The sequence below is a fragment of the Nematostella vectensis genome, chromosome 3 (assembly GCF_932526225.1).
Source record: "Nematostella vectensis chromosome 3, jaNemVect1.1, whole genome shotgun sequence".
NCBI lineage: Eukaryota > Metazoa > Cnidaria > Anthozoa > Actiniaria > Edwardsiidae > Nematostella > Nematostella vectensis.
The window spans coordinates 7,000,695-7,022,005 of NC_064036.1; the positions used below are offsets into that span (position 1 = coordinate 7,000,695).

The 21,311-nt window shown below is 45.2% G+C and overlaps 1 protein-coding gene across 1 annotated transcript; it reads right to left on the bottom strand.

Moving 5' to 3' along the window:
- Positions 1-86: 86 nt before the first annotated feature.
- LOC116618940 lies at positions 87-20,354 on the bottom strand. The gene is made up of 16 exons (XM_048725584.1): positions 20,261-20,354; positions 19,584-19,935; positions 18,972-19,199; positions 18,358-18,594; positions 17,731-17,976; positions 17,388-17,633; positions 17,065-17,292; positions 16,556-16,744; positions 15,660-16,484; positions 14,389-15,240; positions 11,373-11,720; positions 10,668-10,972; positions 9,657-9,808; positions 9,127-9,370; positions 8,005-8,154; positions 87-1,967 (listed from the first exon to the last, which is right to left on the bottom strand). Exons 2-16 carry the CDS (start codon positions 19,914-19,916, stop codon positions 1,514-1,516), a joined length of 5,037 nt encoding a protein of 1,678 aa, XP_048581541.1. The 5' UTR covers positions 19,917-19,935; positions 20,261-20,354; the 3' UTR covers positions 87-1,513.
- Positions 20,355-21,311: the final 957 nt, after the last annotated feature.

A 21,311-nucleotide genomic window follows, 5' to 3' on the forward strand; every position in this document is an offset into this window, starting at 1 on the left:
TCAGAAAACTAACTCCCCCCCGGAAAAAATTTCGGATTCCGCACCCCCCCCCCCAGAAATTCATATGTTACATTGGAATAAAACAATTCGACATTATAGATATTTATTTGCACCATAAGTATAAGCAAGAGAATATTTTGTACATAGCTTGAATAACTGCATTGTATAATAGCTGATTAAAATGACTTTTCTGTGCAAGCGAAGGGAAGCTAAATCCAATTAAAAATTAAAACGTGTTCAATGGCCATACAAACAGGAATAATAAAAATGATAAGATGTCTGCTTAGTCGATATATGTCGTCAAGTGTTTGCTAAGTCGTCACATGCCGTCAAGTGTCGCTAAGTCGTCATGTCTCGTCAATCTTCACTAAGTCTTCAAGTGTCGCTAAGTAGTCATGTGTCGTCAAGTGTTCGCTAGGTCGTCAAGTGTTTGCTGAGTCGTCACATGCCGTCAAGTGGTCGCTAGGTCATCAAGTGTTTGCTAAGTCGTCACATGTCGTCAAGTGGTCGCTAACTCGTCATGTGTCAAGTGTTCGCTAATTCGTCACATGTCGTTGAGTGGTCGTTAAGTCGTCATGTGTCGTCAAATGTTCGCTAGGTAGGCATACGTCGTCGTGTGTTCGTTAAGTCGTCACATGTCGTCGAGTGGTCGCTAACTCGACATGTCGTCAAGTTTTCGCCAAGTCGTCATGTGTCAACAGGTGTTCGCTAAGTCGTCACATGTCATCGAGTGGTCGTTAAGTCGTCATGTGTCATCAAGTGTTCGCTAAGTCGTCAAGTGTTCACTAAGTGTTTTCTAAGTCGTCACATGTCGTTAAGTGGTCGCTAACTTGTCATGTGTCGTCAAGTGTTCGCAGATCTTTAAGTAATCGCTAAGTCGTCAAGTGTTCACTAAGTGTTAGTCGTCACATGTCGTTAAGTGGTTGCTAACTTGTCGTGTGTCGTCAAGTGTTCGCTAGGTCGTCAAGTAATCGATAAGTCGTCAAGTGTTCGCTAAGTTGTCAACTGTTCACTAAGTCGTCAAGTGTTCGCTAGGTCGTCAAGTAATCGCTAAGTCGTCAAGTGTTCACTAAGTTTTTGCTACTTCGTCACATGTCGTGACGAAGTGGTCGCTAACTCGTCATGTGTCGTCAAGTGTTCGCTAGGTCGTCAAGTGTTCGCAAAGTCGTCAAGTGTTCGCTAGGTCGTCAAGTGTTCACTAAGTGTTTGAATAGTCGTCACATGTCGTTAAGTGGTCGCCTACTGGTCATGTGTCGTCAAGTGTTCGCCAGGTCTTCAAGTAATCGCTAAGTCGTCAAGTGTTCGCTAAGTCGTCGAGTGTAGTCATAACTCATCAAGGATTTTAAATTCAAGTAGTCAAGTTGCCCATGGTAACAAAAGTAGCAATAAATTTGTTAACTTTTCCTTCATATTTCTCAAAGACATCTGTAACTAAAGAACTAAGAGTCCGTATTTGCTTTCCAAGTTATAATAAAATCCTCTGTAAAGAGAACTAAAAATAATCTACCTAGCTTTACCCAGGCTCTCTTTCCCAGTCCACTCTCTCATCGCTTTCAATCCTGACAGGGCCTCTTCCAACAGCAGCGTCTCCTGAAGATGTGATCACAATCTGTAGCTTGAGCGCGTGGTTGGCGAATGAGCCACTTTGATGAAAGTTTGGTTTTACTCTGGTTGGCACGCGTGGTTGTTCCAGGAATGTGCCTTCCTCATTTGCGAGCCCCCGATCAGTGCTACCAGAGCCCTCATTCATTTGAGAACGCGCCAATGTCTCTCTAGCGAGGAATTCTTCTCGCTTGATTTTGGTCTGTATCGAATAGGGCACATCCGGGATAACCCATGCGATGAAACCGCTGGTCAAGAACACGAAGCCGTTGAAAAGTAACACGAAAGCGAGGCGAGCAGCCAGAACGTAGTAGAACTGTTTTGTGTAGGGGTAGGGAGGGTAGGGAGCCACGTATTCTTTGAACCTGAAACGCACAAGTAACAAGCATTAGCCATTTATAAACTTGGAACTCGATAACAAAAAAATGCTGTCCGTACATGGTAGCCTGTCGGTAGCTCTAAAGTAAAGCCGGAATTTTACACAGGACACACGAAAGGACACACGAAAGGACACACGAAAGGACACACGAAAGGAAACACGAAAGGACACACGAAAGGACACACGAAAGGACACACGAAAGGACACACGAAAGGACACACGAAAGGACACACGAAAGGACACACGAAAGGACACACGAAAGGACACACGAAAGGACACACGAAAGGACACACGAAAGGAAACACGAAAGGACACACGAAAGGACACACGAAAGGACACAAGAAAGGAAACACGAAAGGACACACGAAAGGACACACGAAAGGACACACGAAAGGACACACGAAAGGACACACGAAAGGAAACACGAAAGGACACACGAAAGGACACAAGAAAGGAAACACGAAAGGACACACGAAAGGACACACGAAAGGAAACACGAAAGGAAACACGAAAGGAAACACGAAAGGACACACGAAAGGATACACGAAAGGACACACAAAAGGAAACACGAAAGGAAACACGAAAGGACACACGAAAGGACACACGAAAGGACACACGAAAGGACACACGAAAGGACACACGAAAGGAAACACGAAAGGAAACACGAAAGGACACACGAAAGGACACACGAAAGGACACACGAAAGGACACACGAAAGGACACACAAAAGGACACACGAAAGGACACACGAAAGGACACACGAAAGGAAACACGAAAGGACACACGAAAGGACACACGAAAGGAAACACGAAAGGACACACGAAAGGAAACACGAAAGGAAACACGAAAGGACACACGAAAGGACACACGAAAGGAAGCACGAAAGGACACACGAAAGGACACACGAAAGGAAGCACGAAAGGACACACGAAAGGACACACGAAAGGAAACACGAAAAGACACACGAAAGGACACACGAAAGGAAACACGAAAGGAAACACGAAAGGACACACGAAAGGAAGCACGAAAGGACACACGAAAGGACACACGAAAGGACACACGAAAGGAAACACGAAAGGAAACACGAAAGGACACACGAAAGGACACACGAAAGGAAACACGAAAGGAAACACGAAAGGACACACGAAAGGAAACACGAAAGGAAACACGAAAGGAAACACGAAAGGAAATACGAAAGGACACACGAAAGGACACACGAAAGGACACACGAAAGGACACACGAAAGGACACACGAAAGGACACACGAAAGGACACACGAAAGGACACACGAAAGGACACACGAAAGAACACACGAAAGAACACACGAAAAGACATGGCGCCTGCCCCCCTCACCCCTGCCAATTACATTGATTGAAAAGAATTATGAGCAAGATCAAGTCAATGAACACGTAACAGTCATGCATCAGTCACAGAAACCTTCTATCTGGCGCATGGATTTGTGAGGACCGAGGTAGCGCGCGTGAATTTGTGAGGACCGAGGTGCGCGCGTGGATTTGTGAGGATCGAGGTAGCGCGCGTGGATTTGTGAGGACCGAGGTAGCGCGCGTGAATTTGTGAGGACCGAGGTAGCGCGCGTGGATTTGTGAGGATCGAGGTAGCGCGCGTAAATTTGTGAGGACCGAGGTAGCGCGTGTGCATTTGTGAGGACCGAGGTAGCGTGCATGGATTTGTGAGGACCGAGGGCTGATATCTGCTATAGGGACATGTAGGCATCCCTATCTGCTGTAGGGACACGAAGGCACTGATATCTGCTATAGGGACATGCAGGCACTTATATCTGCTATAGGGACATGTAAGCACTCCTATTTGCTATAGGGACATGTAGGCACTCATATCTGCTATAGGAACATGAAGGCACTGCTATAGGGACATGTAGGCACTCCTATCTGCTATAGGGACATGTAGGCACTCCTATCTGCTATAGGGACATGTAGGCACTCCTATCTGCTATAGGGACATGTAGTCACTCCTAGCTGCTGTAGGGACATGAAGGCACTCCTATCTACTATAGGGAAATGCAAGCACTTTTATCTGCTGTAGGGACATGTAGGCACTTTTATCTGCTGTAGGGGCATGTAGGCACTCCTATCTGCTAAAAGGACATGTAGGCAATCCTATCTGCTATAGGGACATGTAGGCACTCCTATCTGCTAGCTATAGGGACATGAAGGCACTTCTATCTGCTAGCTATAGGGACATGAAGGCACTCCTATCTGCTATAGGGACACGAAAGCACTCCTATCTGCTATAGGGACATGTAGGCACTCCTATCTGCTGTAGGGACATGTAGGCACTCCTATCTGCTATAGGGACATATAGGCACTCCTATCTGCTATAGGGACATGTAGGCACTCCTATCTGCTGTAGGGACATGTAGGCACTTTTATCTGCTGTAGGGACATGTAGGCACTTTTATCTGCTGTAGGGACATGAAGGCACTCCTATCTGCTATAGGGACATGTAGGCACTCCTATCTGCTAAAAGGACATGTAGGCACTCCTATCTGCTGTAGGGACATGAAGGCACTCCTATTTGCTATAGGAACATGTAGGCACTGATATCTGCTGTAGGGACATGTAGGCACTCCTATCTGCTATAGGAACATGTAGGCACTCCTATCTGCTATAGGGACATGTAGGCACTCCTATCTGCTAAAAGGACATGTAGGCACTCCTATCTGCTGTAGGGACATGAAGGCACTCCTATTTGCTATAGGAACATGTAGGCACTGCTATCTGCTATAGGGACATGTAGGCACTCCTATCTGCTAAAAGGACATGTAGGCACTCCTATCTGCTATAGGAACATGTAGGCACTCCTATCTGCTATAGGGACATGTAGGCACTCCTATCTGCTAAAAGGACATGTAGGCACTCCTATCTGCTGTAGGGACATGAAGGCACTCCTATTTGCTATAGGGACATGTAAGCACTCCTATCTGCTATAGGGACATGTAAGCACTCCTATCTGCTAAAAGGACATGTAGGCACTCCTATCTGCTAAAAGGACATGTAGGCACTCCTATCTGCTGTAGGGACATGAAGGCACTCCTATTTGCTATAGGGACATGTAAGCACTCCTATCTGCTAAAAGGACATGTAGGCACTCCTATCTGCTGTAGGGACATGAAGGCACTCCTATCTGCTGTAGGGACATGTAGGCACTGATATCTGCTATAGGGACATGTAGGCACTGATATCTGCTGTAGGGACATGTAGGCACTCCTATCTGCTAAAAGGACATGTAGGCACTCCTATCTGCTGTAGGGACATGAAGGCACTCCTATTTGCTATAGGGACATGTAAGCACTCCTATTTGCTATAGGGACATGTAGGCACTCCTATCTGCTATAGGGACATGTAGGCATTCCTATCTGCTATAGGGACATGTAGGCACTGATATCTGCTATAGGGACATGTAGGCACTGATATCTGCTGTAGGGACATGTAGGCACTCCTATCTGCTATAGGGACATGTAGGCATTCCTATCTGCTATAGGGACATGTAGGCACTGATATCTGCTATAGGGACATGTAGGCACTGATATCTGCTGTAGGGACATGTAGGCATTCCTATCTGCTATAGGGACATGTAGGCATTCCTATCTGCTATAGGGACATGTAGGCACTGATATCTGCTATAGGGACATGTAGGCACTGATATCTGCTGTAGGGACATGTAGGCACTCCTATCTGCTATAGGAACATGTAGGCACTCCTATCTGCTATAGGGACATGTAGGCACTCCTATCTGCTAAAAGGACATGTAGGCACTCCTATCTGCTAAAAGGACATGTAGGCATTCCTATCTGCTATAGGGACATGTAGGCACTGATATCTGCTATAGGGACATGTAGGCACTGATATCTGCTGTAGGGACATGTAGGCACTTTTATCTGCTGTAGGGACATGTAGGCACTCCTATCTGCTGTAGGGACATGTAGGCACTCCTATCTGCTGTAGGGACATGTAGGCACTGATATCTGCTATAGGGACATGTAGGCACTCCTATCTGCTGTAGGGACATGTAGTCACTCCTATCTGCTATAGGGACATGTAGGCACTCCTATCTGCTATAGGGACATGTAGGCACTTTTATCTGCTGTAGGGACATGAAGGCCCTCCTATCTGCTATAGGAACATGTAGGCACTCCTATCTGCTATAGGGACATGTAGGCACTGATATCTGCTATAGGGACATGTAGGCACTCCTATCTGCTATAGGGACATGTAGGCACTGATATCTGCTATAGGGACATGTAGGCACTGATATCTGCTATAGGGACATGTAGGCACTCCTATCTGCTGTAGGGACATGAAGGCACTCCTATCTGCTATAGGGACATGTAGGCACTCCTATCTGCTGTAGGGACATGAAGGCACTCCTATTTGCTATAGGAACATGTAGGCACTCCTATCTGCTATAGGGACATGTAGGCACTCCTATCTGCTATAGGGATGTAGGCACTTTTATCTGCTATAGGGACATGTAGGCACTCCTATCTGCTAAAAGGACACGAAAGCACTCCTATCTGCTATAGGGACATGTAGGCACTCCTATCTGCTAAAAGGACATGTAGGCACTGATATCTGCTATAGGGACATGTAGGCACTCCTATCTGCTATAGGGACATGTAGGCACTCCTATCTGCTATAGGGACATGAAGGCACTTCTATCTGCTGTAGGGACATGAAGGCACTCCTATCTGCTATAGGGACATGTAGGCACTCCTATCTGCTAAAAGGACATGTAGGCACTCCTATCTGCTGTAGGGACATGTAGGCACTTATATCTGCTAAAGGGACATGTAGGCACTCCTATCTGCTGTAGGGACATGTAGGCACTCCTATCTGCTGTAGGGACATGTAGGCACTCCTATCTGCTATAGGGACATGTAGGCACTTTTATCTGCTGTAGGGGCATGTAGGCACTCCTATCTGCTATAGGGACATGTTGGCACTCCTATCTGCTATAGGGACATGTAGGCACTTTTATCTGCTGTAGGGACACGAAGGCCCTCCTATCTGCTATAGGAACATGTAGGCACTCCTATCTGCTATAGGGACATGTAGGCACTGATATCTGCTATAGGGACATGTAGGCACTCCTATCTGCTAAAAGGACATGTAGGCACTCATATCTGCTATAGGAACATGAAGGCACTGCTATAGGGACATGTAGGCACTCCTATCTGCTATAGGGACATGTAGGCACTCCTATCTGCTGTAGGGACATGAAGGCACTCCTATCTGCTATAGGGACATGTAGGCACTGATATCTGCTATAGGGACATGTAGGCACTCCTATCTGCTAGCTATAGGGACATGAAGGCACTTCTATCTGCTATAGGGACATGTAGGCACTTCTATCTGCTATAGGGACATGAAGGCACTCCTATCTGCTATAGGGACATGTAGGCACTCTTATCTGCTATAGGGACATGAAGGCACTCCTATCTACTATAGGGACATGAAGGCACTCCTATCTACTATAGGGACATGAAGGCACTCCTATCTGCTATAGGGACATGAAGGCACTCCTATCTGCTATAGGGACATGTAGGCACTTTTATCTGCTGTAGGGACATGTAGGCACTGATATCTGCTATAGGGACATGTAGGCACTCCTATCTGCTAGCTATAGGGACATGCAAGCACTTTTATCTGCTTTAGGGACATGTAGGCACTGATATCTGCTATAGGGACATGTAGGCACTCCTATCTGCTAGCTATAGGGACATGAAGGCACTTCTATCTGCTATAGGGACATGTAGGCACTCCTTTCTGCTGTAGGGACATGAAGGCACTCCTATTTGCTATAGGAACATGTAGGCACTCCTATCTGCTATAGGGACATGTAGGCACTCCTATCTGCTGTAGGGACATGTAGGCACTCCTATCTGCTATAGGGACATGTAGGCAATCCTATCTGCTATAGGGACATGTAGGCACTCCTATCTGCTGTAGGGGCATGAAGGCACTGATATCTGCTGTTTTACTCACCGGCAGTACGACTTGTTATATGGGACGTTTTTGTAGAAGTCTAACGGTAAGGTATCATGTTCCAGGTCGTCCACATGAATGTAGGCCAAGCTGTTGTTCACATAGCCATTCAAAGTCCCGTCTGGACTGTATACGTAGCGATAAACTTGCCTGATAATTGTACAAAATAATTTTTATTGAGACCACCGATCCATGTCATAAAACCGTCCTTTTTTTAATCTCCATTTTTGTACCCTGGGTACCAAAGGCTCTGAGCTTCGCGACAACGATTCGTTCGCTTTGCTCAAAACTGTTCGCCGCGAAGCTTGGAGCCTCTGGTACCCAGGGTACATTTTCGGGAGAAGATTAAGAAATTAGTATTGTTTTGTAACATAAGTAAAATTACGAGGGAGGATCAAATGAGCTTTTGAGTGACTACTGATATATGTTTCACGTGTATGTACTGATTGGAGAGACTACCCATCAGTAGCCCATGACCAATGATTTGCTCAGAGGGAGGAGAGGGTGCGAATGCATAAATGCCCATAGCCTTAGCAGACCTCGAAATATTGGGAGGGGGGCACGATACTGGAACATTAAGAAAACAATGGGGCACAGCCACTCCACTACTGGTTATTTCCAAATATATTTTTAAAACATTGGGGGGGGGGGGCACGTGCCCCACCCCCTGCTGCGGCCCTGACGCTATATCAAAATGTCCAAGATCCAAGATCAAATGGGGTTGCGCTCTTTGACTGTGAACACCACCCCCATCCCCCTGCATCCACCACCACCACCCTTCCTAGATACGCGCCTGATTAGACACGAAAGGCTTATTGGCGTGAGTAGAAAAAGCACTACCACCGATAGTACTGCTGAACAGTGGCTCTCTCTTAACAGGGGAAGATCCAGCAAAAAGGGAGGGGGTGGTATAAAGGATTTAGACATTTAATTTTTGTGATTTGATAAAAAAAAACGAAGAGACATGACTTTTTTTTACAAGGGAGTATTTTATCCACCAAACCCAACCAATTTTTCCACCCCTACTTGGTCCAGTTTCAGTATGACGTTAAGGATAAAAAGTAAGTATGACGTTAAGGATAAAAATACATGACATGATACGCTCACATCTTATGCACAGACCTTGGAATAAACTCCGACGTGAACGCAATGACAAATGAGTTGAGTACGACAGCTACTATGCTGACTGACTGCAGAACACCCAACCACGCACCGATATTCTGTGCCCGCTCTGCTGTGGGTCTGCGGTAGTTTACCACAAAGTTTATTGCGTCGGAACGTATCTCGAGGATGTTGTTGAGAAGGGCTAGAAGGGGAGCCAATGGAAAGGCAGCTACGAACATCGTCACAAAGCCAAACTGAAGAACTGAAATCATAACATGGAGAAGCGAACAAAGAGATAAATGCCTCTTTTTAGGCAAACGACTAGCCAACTCTTTGGAAAAGCGCATCCAGTGCATTAGATTACAGTTAAATATTCGGTTGCCTCATGGATTTGTCAGCTAAAGCGATTGTTGGGCAGTTTGTATCATGTTTTTCCTTTGATTTAAAAAAATGTAGTTTTCAGTATCAAAAAATGCATTTTCTCTGATTCCCGATTCCCGATTTACTGTGCTGTTTCTATCAGGGGGTTTATTATCCATCCTTATTACCCATCTCCAAGTACTCCTCAAATATTCTGAACTCCGGTTCCTCTGTCAGCAGTTGATCCAGTTCCCACTGAGGAGAAGTGGTGGTTTCTTCCGTTGGCAGCAGCTCTGACATTTTGCGGTGGGATCGGTCATTCCATAAACGCTTTAGTGTGCTGAAACAAACCAAATAATTATTATGAGGAAGAAAAAAATAATAAACCGGACACAAGATCAAAACGCTTTAGTGTGCTAAAACAGAGAGTTCCTTTATGCCATTTATGTGGTAGCGAGGAGTGAATGTACATAATCGCCATCGCCATCGCCATCGCCATCGCCATCGCCATCGCCATCGCCATCGCCATCGCCATCGCCATCGCCATCGCCATCGCCATCGCCATCGCCATCGCCATCGCCATCGCCATCGCCATCGCCATCGCCATCGCCATCGCCATCGCCATCGCCATCGCCATCGCCATCGCCATCGCCATCGCCATCGCCATCGCCATCGCCATCGCCATCGCCATCGCCATCGCCATCGCCATCGCCATCGCCATCGCCATAGCCATCGCCATCGCCATCGCCATCGCCATCGCCATCGCCATCGCCATCGCCATCGCCATCGCCATCGCCATCGCCATCGCCATCGCCATCGCCATCGCCATCGCCATCGCCATCGCCATCGCCATCGCCATCGCCATCGCCATCGCCATCGCCATCGCCATCGCCATCGCCATCGCCATCGCCATCGCCATCGCCATCGCCATCGTCATCGTCGTCGTCGTCGTCATCATCAACACCATCATCATCATCATCATTGCCACCATTCTCATTTTTTATTAGCAGGACCTCATAGAGCTGTTCTTGGAATTACATTTCAATTGTTTGAAATGTCACGTGACTCATCATATATTTACTTTCTGCGAAAAAAAATTAAACGCGTGGAAAGTAAATACATGATGATCACGTGACGACTTTGAAATGGCTCTGCCACTCGTACACATTTCGTTTCGACTGTCGAATTATAAAACTTACGGTATAAGGATCTCTTTGAGTTGGTTATGGAACTGTTTTCCGCCTAGTAAAATAGCCAGTTGTATGCACAGTTCCATTAGGCAACCCGATGGGTCACAGCCCTGAATCCGAGTGTCCGCTATCCGGCGATAATTGCCCGGTATCCCTGAGATTAGGCTGGTCTTGAAGAAGGCGATGTAGAAGAATGAGGAGTACATGTTGACCGCTTGGAACAGGAACATCTTCACCGTCAGGATATTCTGGTACTCAGTGCGCGTGCGCGGGTTCTCCCAGTCGGTCAGCGCGAACGCTAGCTTGGAATAAAGCTGGGAAGGAAAGTAACGATGAGAGGGTCAGAAAAGAGATTAAAACCGAAGAAGGAAGAAAAGAAAACAAAAAACAAGCAGTACTTATTAAAAGAGAAAAAGAGGAGATGACTAAATGACGGTGCTGGTGGTGATGATGATGATGATGATGATGATGATGATGGTGGCGGTGGTGCTGGTGATGATGATGATGATAATAATAGTAGTGATGATAATGATGATAGTAAAGGATGGTGATGATGGTGAAGGGGTAATGATAATGGTCATGGTTATGATGTGAATAAATAGAGGAATACGATAATGGAAAATGATGACGGTGTAAATAAATAGAGGAATGCGAAGAATAACAACTGACTTGTACAAACGAAAATAGATATTAAATAACATGCTAATAATATACCTTTCCAAGTGCTTCGATCGACAACAAATTAAGCACGGCAGACGTCAACGACGTGTAAATGCGACTGTTTTCCTTTAGAAACATGCTCGTGGTGGCCCACATGACAGTCAGCACGATCGTCTTATACACGACGACGCCAAACACTGAGACGAACACCAACAGGATCATCATAGTAATGGCGACGCCGGCGACCGTGTACCGACCCGCGCGTACCACCCGCGACACGTAAGGCTCTAGCTTTCCCGTCACAGGGTTGACGCGGCGCTTTTTGGCGGTAGCTATGAACGCGGGGCGCGGTGGCTCGAAGTCTTCAAAGTGCGTCAGGTCCCACTGGTATGCAAGGGTCACCTGGAGAGGTGAATATATCTCTAAGTAGACTTTAGTCTAATACACGGTAACGGCACGCTAACCACACGCTTATCATCACACGCTAACCACACGCTCATCATCACACACTAACCACACGCATCATCACACGCTAACCACACGCTCATCATCACACGCTAACCACACGCTTATCATCACACGCTAACCACACGCTCATCATCACACACTAACCACACGCTCATCATCACACTCTAACCACACGTTCATCATCACACGCTAACCACACGCTTATCATCACACGCTAACCACACGCTCATCATCACACACTAACCACACGCATCATCACACGCTAACCACACGCTCATCATCACACACTAACCACACGCTCATCATCACACGCTAACCACACGCTCATCATCACACGCTAACCACACGCTCATCATTACACGCTTACCACACGCTTATATTCACACGCTAACCACACGCTCATATCATCACACTCTAACCACACGTTCATCATCACACGCTAACCACACGCTTATCATCACACGCTAACCACACGCTCATCATCACACACTAACCACACGCTCATCATCACACGCTAACCACACGCTCATCATCACACGCTAACCACACGCTCATCATCACACGCTAACCACACGCTCATATCATCACACACTAACCACACGCTCATCATCACACGCTAACCACACGCTTATCATCACACGCTTATATTCACACGCTAACCACACGCCCATCATCACACGCTAACCACACGCTCATCATCACACGCTAACCACACGCTCATCATCACACGCTAACCACACGCTCATCATCACACGCTTATTTTCACACGCTAACCACATGCTCATCATCATCTACACGCTAACCACACGCTCATCATCACACGCTAACCACACGCTCATCATCACACGCTAACCACACGCTCATCATCACACGCTAACCACACGCTCATCATTACACGCTTACCACACGCTTATATTCACACGCTAATCACATGCTCATCATCATCACACGCTAACCACACGCTCATCATCACACGCTAACCACACGCTCATCATCACACGCTAACCACACGCTCATCATCACACGCTAACCACACGCCCATCATCACACGCTAACCACACGCCCATCATCACACGCTAACCACACGCTCATCATCACACGCTAACCTCACGCTCATCATCACACGCTAACCACACGCTCATCATCATCACACGCTAATCACACGTTCATCATCACACGCTAACCACACGCTCATCATCACACGCTAACCACACGCTCATCATCACACGCTAACCACACGCTCATCATCACACGCTAACCACACGCTCATCATCACACGCTAACCACACGCTCATCATCACACGCTAACCACACGCTCATCATCACACGCTAACCACACGCTCATCATCACACGCTAACCACACGCTCATCATCACACGCTAACCACACGCTCATCATCACACGCTAACCACACGCTCATCATTACACGCTTACCACACGCTTATATTCACACGCTAACCACATGCTCATCATCATCACACGCTAACCACGCTCATCATTACACGCTTACCACACGCTTATATTCACACGCTAACCACACGCTCATATCAACACACTCTAACCACACGTTCATCATCACACGCTAACCACACGCTTATCATCACACGCTAACCACACGCTCATCATCACACACTAACCACACGCATCATCACACGCTAACCACACGCTCATCATCACACGCTAACCACACGCTCATTATCCCACGCTAACCACACGCTCATATCATCACACACTAACCTCATGCTCATTATCACACGCTAACCAGACGCTCATCATCATCACACGCTAACCACACGCTCATCATCACACGCTAACCACACGCTCATCATCATCACACGCTAAGCATTCGCAGGGGCGGCGGAGTGGTTCCATAAGTTGGGGGGGGGGGTTGGGCAATAGGGGGAGGGGTGGGTAGTAGTTTCAGGGGGAGGGGTGAGTGGTGGTTTCAGGGGGAGGGGTAGGTGTTGGTTTCAAATTCTTAAGTGCTATTTAAAAGAACGCGGAGGATAACCTAGGTTTTATGCACAGAATTTGAAACTGTATAACAAATTTGTTGTCGGTTGCATATGTACCGCTTCAAGCACACGCGCATGCGCCATAACCTCACCAGACAAGAGTTTGTATAGCAAGCGGATCCCTTAGTTTGACAAGGGAATCTATAATCATAAGGACAGGGTCTTGTTGTTCGCGACATTACAAGGATCAGATCCTAATGTTCCAACGTGCTAGGTTAACTAAATTTTATAGTTTTTTTCAATTTACGTTTCCATTGAAAAGGATAGTATATAGAAGTTTGTTAATGAAATAATGTCTGTGAGTAAAAGACCAGTAATTGGCCGTTTGCAAGACTCCCCTTAAAAGGGCTTTGCCAGCCGCTATGTTGTCATGGAAAATGAGAGAAAGCATCCATTTCCATATTGGCTAATTTGAATTTCGTGATGTTTTCGATTTAATCTAGGAAATGAAGTTTAAACCTTTTAAGATGGTCGTTCAACAACAGAAGTGTGGCCGAGTAGATGAACTCTTTAATCAACATCAGTTGTGTGCTCCTGTATTCCATCGAGCAGAGATCATGATGTTTCAAAAAGCTAGTTAATCTTACCTGATGTCTCTTCCAGACCTCCAGAAATACCACAGCCCAGAAAGACATAAAAACAGCAAAGAACACAGTTCCTCGGTAATCCACAGCGTGTGAATACTTGGCATACTTGCAGCTCCGTGTAAGCGTCCAGAAGCTGCAGTTACGATCACACAAGGGACACATATAGAAAAGCTCACTATTGTCAAGATTACACACGTCCTGGACGGGCGGGTAGTCTGTGGTTGTGAATAAACCAATCAGAACGCAGATCAGGCCTACGATTGACGCGCTTATCAGCATCATAGTATAGGTACCCAACCACGCAAAATACATCGCTATCCGCGAACCGAAGTAATTCTTGATTGCATCCAATGGCTGGTACTTGTACCACCGATGAAATGACGCCCAGTCTTTGACAAGTCGCTGTCGGTCATTGTTCGGCAGTTTGTCGCCAAGAGCTAAGATATTGACATCTCCGTCGTGGAGATTGTAAGCGTCATCGTAAACTTCCTCGCGGAGAAGTCGTTGGATTCCGAAGTCTTCCTCGTGCTCGGAAAAATGCGCTGACAGCATGATGTGAAAAACCATCCGACTTCTGTCAACACCGCTGAAAAAATTATCCTTGTCTTTGATCAGAAACTTCTTCTTGTTAAACTTATCGATAGTGAAAAAGTCGTTAATGCACCTTTTTTCTTTTCTAACCGTTGGATTATCGATGACAGCGAAGTTGAATCGATTGGGTATCCAGCTGTTTTCGGAAGTGTTCGATTGGTCCTCGGCTTCATGGATAGGTACTCGGAGCATAATATTCTCGGCACATGTGGCCAGGGGCTCCCACGGGGCGTGAATAAGAGTATACAGTAGCGACAATTTCTGTAAACAATAACCTCGAATCAGCGAAATACTCGAATCAGCGTATGTAACCGTGGACAAATAGATATAGTTGGTTATAACGGATCATGGTAAGATTAATAAGATTATACAAATATAGCCTTCTCCACAGGCATCTCAAAGAGCAGGGAAAAAGGATTGGGTTTCCTGTGGCAAAAAAACGGAAGTGACAAACCGGAAGCGCTGCAATTTCGCCAGAGGTAACCCATTCTTTCCGTCCTTTTCATCATGAGTTGCCTGCCGAGGAGGCTAATAATAGTACACTATTTGTTTAACGAAATAAGGAATCTTAAGCCAAAATGTTTTGCATAGGTTTGTACTTTCGGTGATTGAAAACGAAGACCTCAGTATTTTTTTATTAAGAGTGGTGAACATATCTTTTCAAATAAGGTATCACAAACCTTGTTTTTCCCATTTCTTCTTTTTTTGGTTTTCTTGTCACCACCAATGAAGTCCACGTTATTATCACTTCTTCCAGACTCGGCGTCCTCCGACGATGTCCCAGGAACTCCAACGTCGCCTTCAACCTCTCTCACAACACCCTCGCTCCCGTCTTCCTCCAGAGTCTTCTCTCGTAACCCTCCCCTTCCAGATGTCCCAGGAACGACGCCATTACCCCATTCCTCACCGTCACTTACACGACTCTCGCTCGCGTCTTCCTTTAGCTTCTCTTTCCTTAAGCCACCACTTTTAGATGTCCCAGGACCACCAATATCCCATTCCTCACCCTCACTTACACGACTCTCGCTCGCGTCTTCCTTTAGCTTCTCTTTCCTTAAGCCACCACTTTTAGATGTCCCAGGACCACCAATATCCCATCTCTCACCATTTCTCGTATCACTCACTCCTACGCCTGCCTGCAGAGAATCTTCCCCTGACCCATTAGACTCCAGACGACGTTCTACGACCCCCATATCCACCAATACTGCTTGCTTGCTATCACCTTGCTTATTTATCTCTTCAGGCTCTTCTTCATCACCTTTTCCCTTTAATTCCAAAGGCGATATCCTTGATGCTTCTCTCCCAATAGCACCCATCAGTTCACTCTTTAGGCCCAGCGTAGCACCTAGATCAACGGCACCTTCAGTTTGCTCGATCACCTTGCCTGCCATCGGCTTAACCGCAGTCACTACCGCATCTGTCACCCCTTTCTGCAGAGCATCAAGGTCGCGTTCCTTAACAGCCTTGAATAGCGAGGACGTCATCTTGCTTGCAAAACTTTTACCCTATGAAAGTTGCGTATTAGAAACGAAGGGAAAGGGAAATGTAGTTTAAAGAGTTGTGTTGGGTGGTCTACCTTTTCAATATCTTGACTGTCTTGGTAAGCATGTTCCTTTTCGTCCAACGCGCTATCCGTGATAGCTTCTTTCAATGGCTTGGCAACTGTTTCTACTGTATCCGTCAGAGCGGTCTGTATGGCTTTGAAATCGCCCTCTTTTGCAGCCCTGAACAATGAACCCGCAATCTTGGAAGCAACACCCTTTTTCTGTGAAGGATTGAAGCCCCCTTTTACAGCGCAACCAGTAAAACCGTGAACACCAAAAAATGTGTGGGATGTTAATAGTGTCTTCTGACGAATCAGACGAGAGAATTCAAAACCGAAACTTATTGAGACATATTTAAAGTTGACTGTTTGAATCTCTCTCGAGTGATTGGTTGGAACAAGCATACGTAAACATCCATACATATTCACGGTTCACAGTTTTACTATGGTCGCGCTGTTATTGTATTTACCAACAGTATTTATGCTGGCAAGCCCTATCAAGAACGTTAGAGGAAGCATTTATTAGCTTCTGACATAGTTACCTTCGCACAACCATCTTCTGTTATATCATCAATCACATCATGTTTTCCATCGTCAGTTTCTGATCCCAAAACACCAACAGCATCTTCAAGTCGGTCGGCGTTCTTCTCCACTAATGGCTCGGCGACTGTTTCTACTGCATCACTTAGGTGGGTTTGTATGGCTTTAAGATCGCCTTCCTTTGCAGCTTTGAATAAAGTAGACGCCATCTTTGAAGCAAATCTCTTTTTCTGTAGAGGCATAAATTAAGAAAATAGAAAAAAAGTAGTACCTTCGACATGTAAGATGGCTTCCTATCAGAGCAAGCTTTTCAGTAGTACATTACCTTAACAGCGCCTTCGTCACCCGTGCTATCCAAACCGCCGTCTTCTCCGTCATCGCCTTTGCCGACTGACAGATCAAGCAGATCAGGCCTAACTCCAAATGAGTCTCCAGCCTGTTTCACCATCTGGTCTTTTATAGATTCCGTTGCTTTGCCGAGAGCCCCCGCAATCTCGGACTGAAATGCTTCGAAGTTACCTTTTGTTGCTGCCTTGAGTAGAGACAACTTTCCTAAACCAATACCTTCTTTCTGAAACGTATAATATAAGTACATAGTATTGTTGTTTTTAAAACACATATTGGAAAAAATATCATAAACTTTAAATGCTAGCGGAATGAGTTATAACCTTTGCATCTGTGTCACTCGTATCTTCCCCGGAGTTACCATCCTTGCCAATATCCTGTCCTGGTTGTACGCCTAGGGCAGCACTTAGATCAACACCTACAGCACCTTCAACTTGCTCGGTAACCTTGCCTGCCATCGGCTGTATCGCTGTCACTACCGCATCTGTCACCCCTTGCAGAGCATCTAGGTCGCGTTCCTTTACAGCCTTGAATAGCGAGGACGTCATCTTGCTTGCAAAACTTATACCCTGGAAAAAGTTAAATTTTATTGGGTTGGTATTTGCTAAGATAAGTGTAACATAATTAATTATAAACTATCACACAGTAATGAAGGTACAAGAGAACACTCTTTTTTATTAGTAGGTTTGCCTTCAGTCTGCGTAGCAAGCCGAAAGAGGGAGAGGAGACCGTGTCAAGAGGGAGAGGAGACCGTGTCAAGCGCGCTTCTTAACCTGCCCGCTTTCACTCTTTCTTCTCCCTTAGCGCATACTACGCTTTTGTTTGTGTTCTAGTTAGAAACAAAGGTACACTGACGCGCGTCTTTTATTGTTCTGACTAAGACCTGCCGCTTAACATTAACCTTCTTGTAGCAGATATGATTGCAAGGACAGCCTGGATCGATTAAATACCTCATCTTTCACGCTACTTTTAACATCTTCACAGCCTTCCTTTTCTTTTTGGGCAGGGCGCTCGTGCTGTAACCCTGCACCAAAGCTATCAGGAAGTCCGCTTTGTTCAGCCACTTTACGCGCCACCGGCTTAGCGGTATTTACTACAGCATCCGTGAGATCTGACTGAAACGCCTTGAAATCTTCATCTTTCGCTGCTTTGAGGAGAGAAGACGTCATCTTGGCAGCAAAACCCTGCTGTCAGTAAAATGCAATAAAGAATTAAAATAGGAAGTGGGAAAAGAAATAGAAAGGCTCCATGATAAATGATCTATCACATTACTATAACTCCCAGGCTGCTAAAAAGAACCCTGTGCATACAGAAGTGAATGAATAAGACCGCAGGGATCGCAAGCGGTAGAAACGTCTTGGTGGCGGAAGAAACAAAAATCCATAAATTGAGCATTTTGTGTGTTAAACCTTGTGCAAATGTCTACATTTTTAATTTTGGTGATAAAGGGAGACCTTGAAACAACGAAAAATTGTATTACTGCTTGCAGCAAACGGACTTATAGCCAGTAATTTATTCAGGTACGCTATGCCGTATTTGTGCTCTACCGTGGATTATCCCCTACCTTTTGTTTGCTATCGCTGCTCTCAGCACCAGATGCGCTTTTCTCTTGTTGGGATGTTTCCTCACCGATATCATTTACTCCGGCGTCTTCTAGGATCTTTCCAGCAATTGGTTTGGAAGCAGTGACTAGCACATCTGTCAAGCCTACGGCTGCTGTCTTTAGACTCCTATCCTTGTAGGCTTTGTACAAGGTCGACGAGACTTTCGTCGCGTATCCAGCCCATGCTTGCTATAGTAACAAGAAAACAAGGAGGACTTGTTAAAGAGTCACTGTCAGCCGTCATATTATCACCTAACAAAAGTAGCGAAGGGTGGGAAAATACATATTTACATCGGCCGATTTGGGGAAGCTGTTTGCAATATTTTCGATCGAACTTGGTAAATAAACCGTAAGATTTTTTTTTTAGATCTCATATCATATTTTTTTCCAATATTGGTTGAGAACAATAACAAATGTTTTATTAGCTCCCTCCCTCACCCTCCATTCCCCCTAGAAAAAATCATCCCTGCCTACGACTGCCATAATTATGATTCTCGTGCCTTAACCCACCCAAAGAAAGAGGCCATGATGGGTCCCCTTCACGCACATAAATAAACTCCAAAGTATACTTACTTTTTTTATTGTAGGCTCAACGCGTTGAATGAGAAGTCCCTGTTCCTGTAAGCTTCGTTCAAAATAACGTCTTTTTCGTTCATTCTCTTTAGCCTTATCTCCATCCGAATCGAACACTGTCACAAGTACAAAGTCCACCCTCTTTCCCTCCGACAGGAACTCGTCGTCTACCACAGGTATCTCATCAGGGTCTGTTTGTCCTTTTCTCTCTCCAATTCCCGGTATATGAAGCGCCGACTTTAGTCCTTCTGGGACATTTAGTCGCGACCGAATCTCCGAGTCAAGCTTGCTTGTCACCTTTCGCTTTACGTTACCGACGATAGAATCCATCATTCATACCATCATTTAGCCCCTTGGGATTAAACAAATAATGTAAAGAATTAGCATTTTTGTCCCCTGTTTCATATAAATAGAATCGCGCAAAAATTATGAATAAAAATCAGGTAAGTTTAACGAGAACTTCGGTAAGTAGTTTACGATAGTAGATTGATCCTCTAAGTTTTCCCAAATGAACATGATACGCACGGCTTCGAAATTAGGAAGAGTTTGAATCGCACAAGAAGCTGACGCGAGCAGAAAAGTTAAAGGCAAAATTTGCCCTTTTACAAACTCACATTAGATTAGAGGTTCTTTTTTTCAATTTCTATGTTTTCCTATATCCTTTAAACACAATTTACCTTAATGTTTCTTGTAAGGTAATCACTTGTCATAACCTCGTATATGAACAACCTTAGCCGAGGATCCTAGCAATGTGTTCATCGACGGGTATTGACGGCTGTTTAAGTTTCTTAATCAGATTGATTGGTTATGATTGGTGTTTGATGATCAGCGTTTTATCATTGCGGCCGGCTTTCAATGATACAATAATAGCACACAACCATACTTGAAAAACTCAATCAAAGCCACGCAAAATTAGAAATATATATCAGGGGTAGTGATCTAAGACTCACAAAAGGTAAAAAAAGCCACAAATAATTGGGAAAGCCAAAGAAAAATATTTATATACTCTCTTTCACGATAGTAAATTATGTGGTTAGTCCATTGTGTGTAATCCCAATAATTCAAGGTACAAATAGCATATAGGGCGTCCCGACGGCCACGAGAACACAAAGCAAGGTTTTTATACTCGCATGGCGTATTATACGCCACGAAATTATAGGGTGGAGTTTGAGGCTACACTTTTTAGATACGTTTCTATTTCCAGTTTCTTTTTCTTTGGGGAGCATTTCACAGTTTCAGGTTGATTTCTTTTCACTGATTTCTATGGTATGTAGATATTTTTCACAAAATGAGTAATCGTCGGGTAGAGGAAAAAAAATTAAAATTGTTAAGACTAAAAAGAAAACCAAAACCAAACATGGAGATAACTAAACGAACAAACCAACAAACAAAAACAGTTATTTCTTATAAATGAGCCATGACCCCTTACGACCGAGGCAATATTACCCAGAACGGAAAGCCTCGCAAATCAATGCTCTCATAAAATGTTTCAAAAGCAGGAGATAGGTCGAAGCAATAAAAATGACTGACTCCTCGACGTATTAAAAAAATGTTCAAAGATGTAGCTATAACACCTAGCAGGAGAGCATGAATGCGCGTACCCTATGCCGCGGCGTACCTAATAACCGAACAAATAAATTTAGAAAGCGGTGTAGCACAGTCATAGGTCAGCATATGCGATTAATTCTGATATGTGACCGATTCTTCAATAAGAAATTACCTAATTTT

What these genes read in the sequence shown, in the direction of transcription:
- LOC116618940 (XM_048725584.1), bottom strand. Translation starts at nt 19,916, where the DNA reads ATGATGGATTCTATCGTCGGTAACGTAAAGCGAAAGGTGACAAGCAAG. An exon ending in CAGAAGATGGTTGTGCGAAG is followed by an intron (nt 16,745 to 17,064) that starts GTAACTATGTCA and finishes AATCCTTCACAG; the next exon opens with AAAAAGGGTGTTGCTTCCAA. An exon ending in ACGTCGGAGTTTATTCCAAG is followed by an intron (nt 8,155 to 9,126) that starts GTCTGTGCATAA and finishes TACAATTATCAG; the next exon opens with GCAAGTTTATCGCTACGTAT.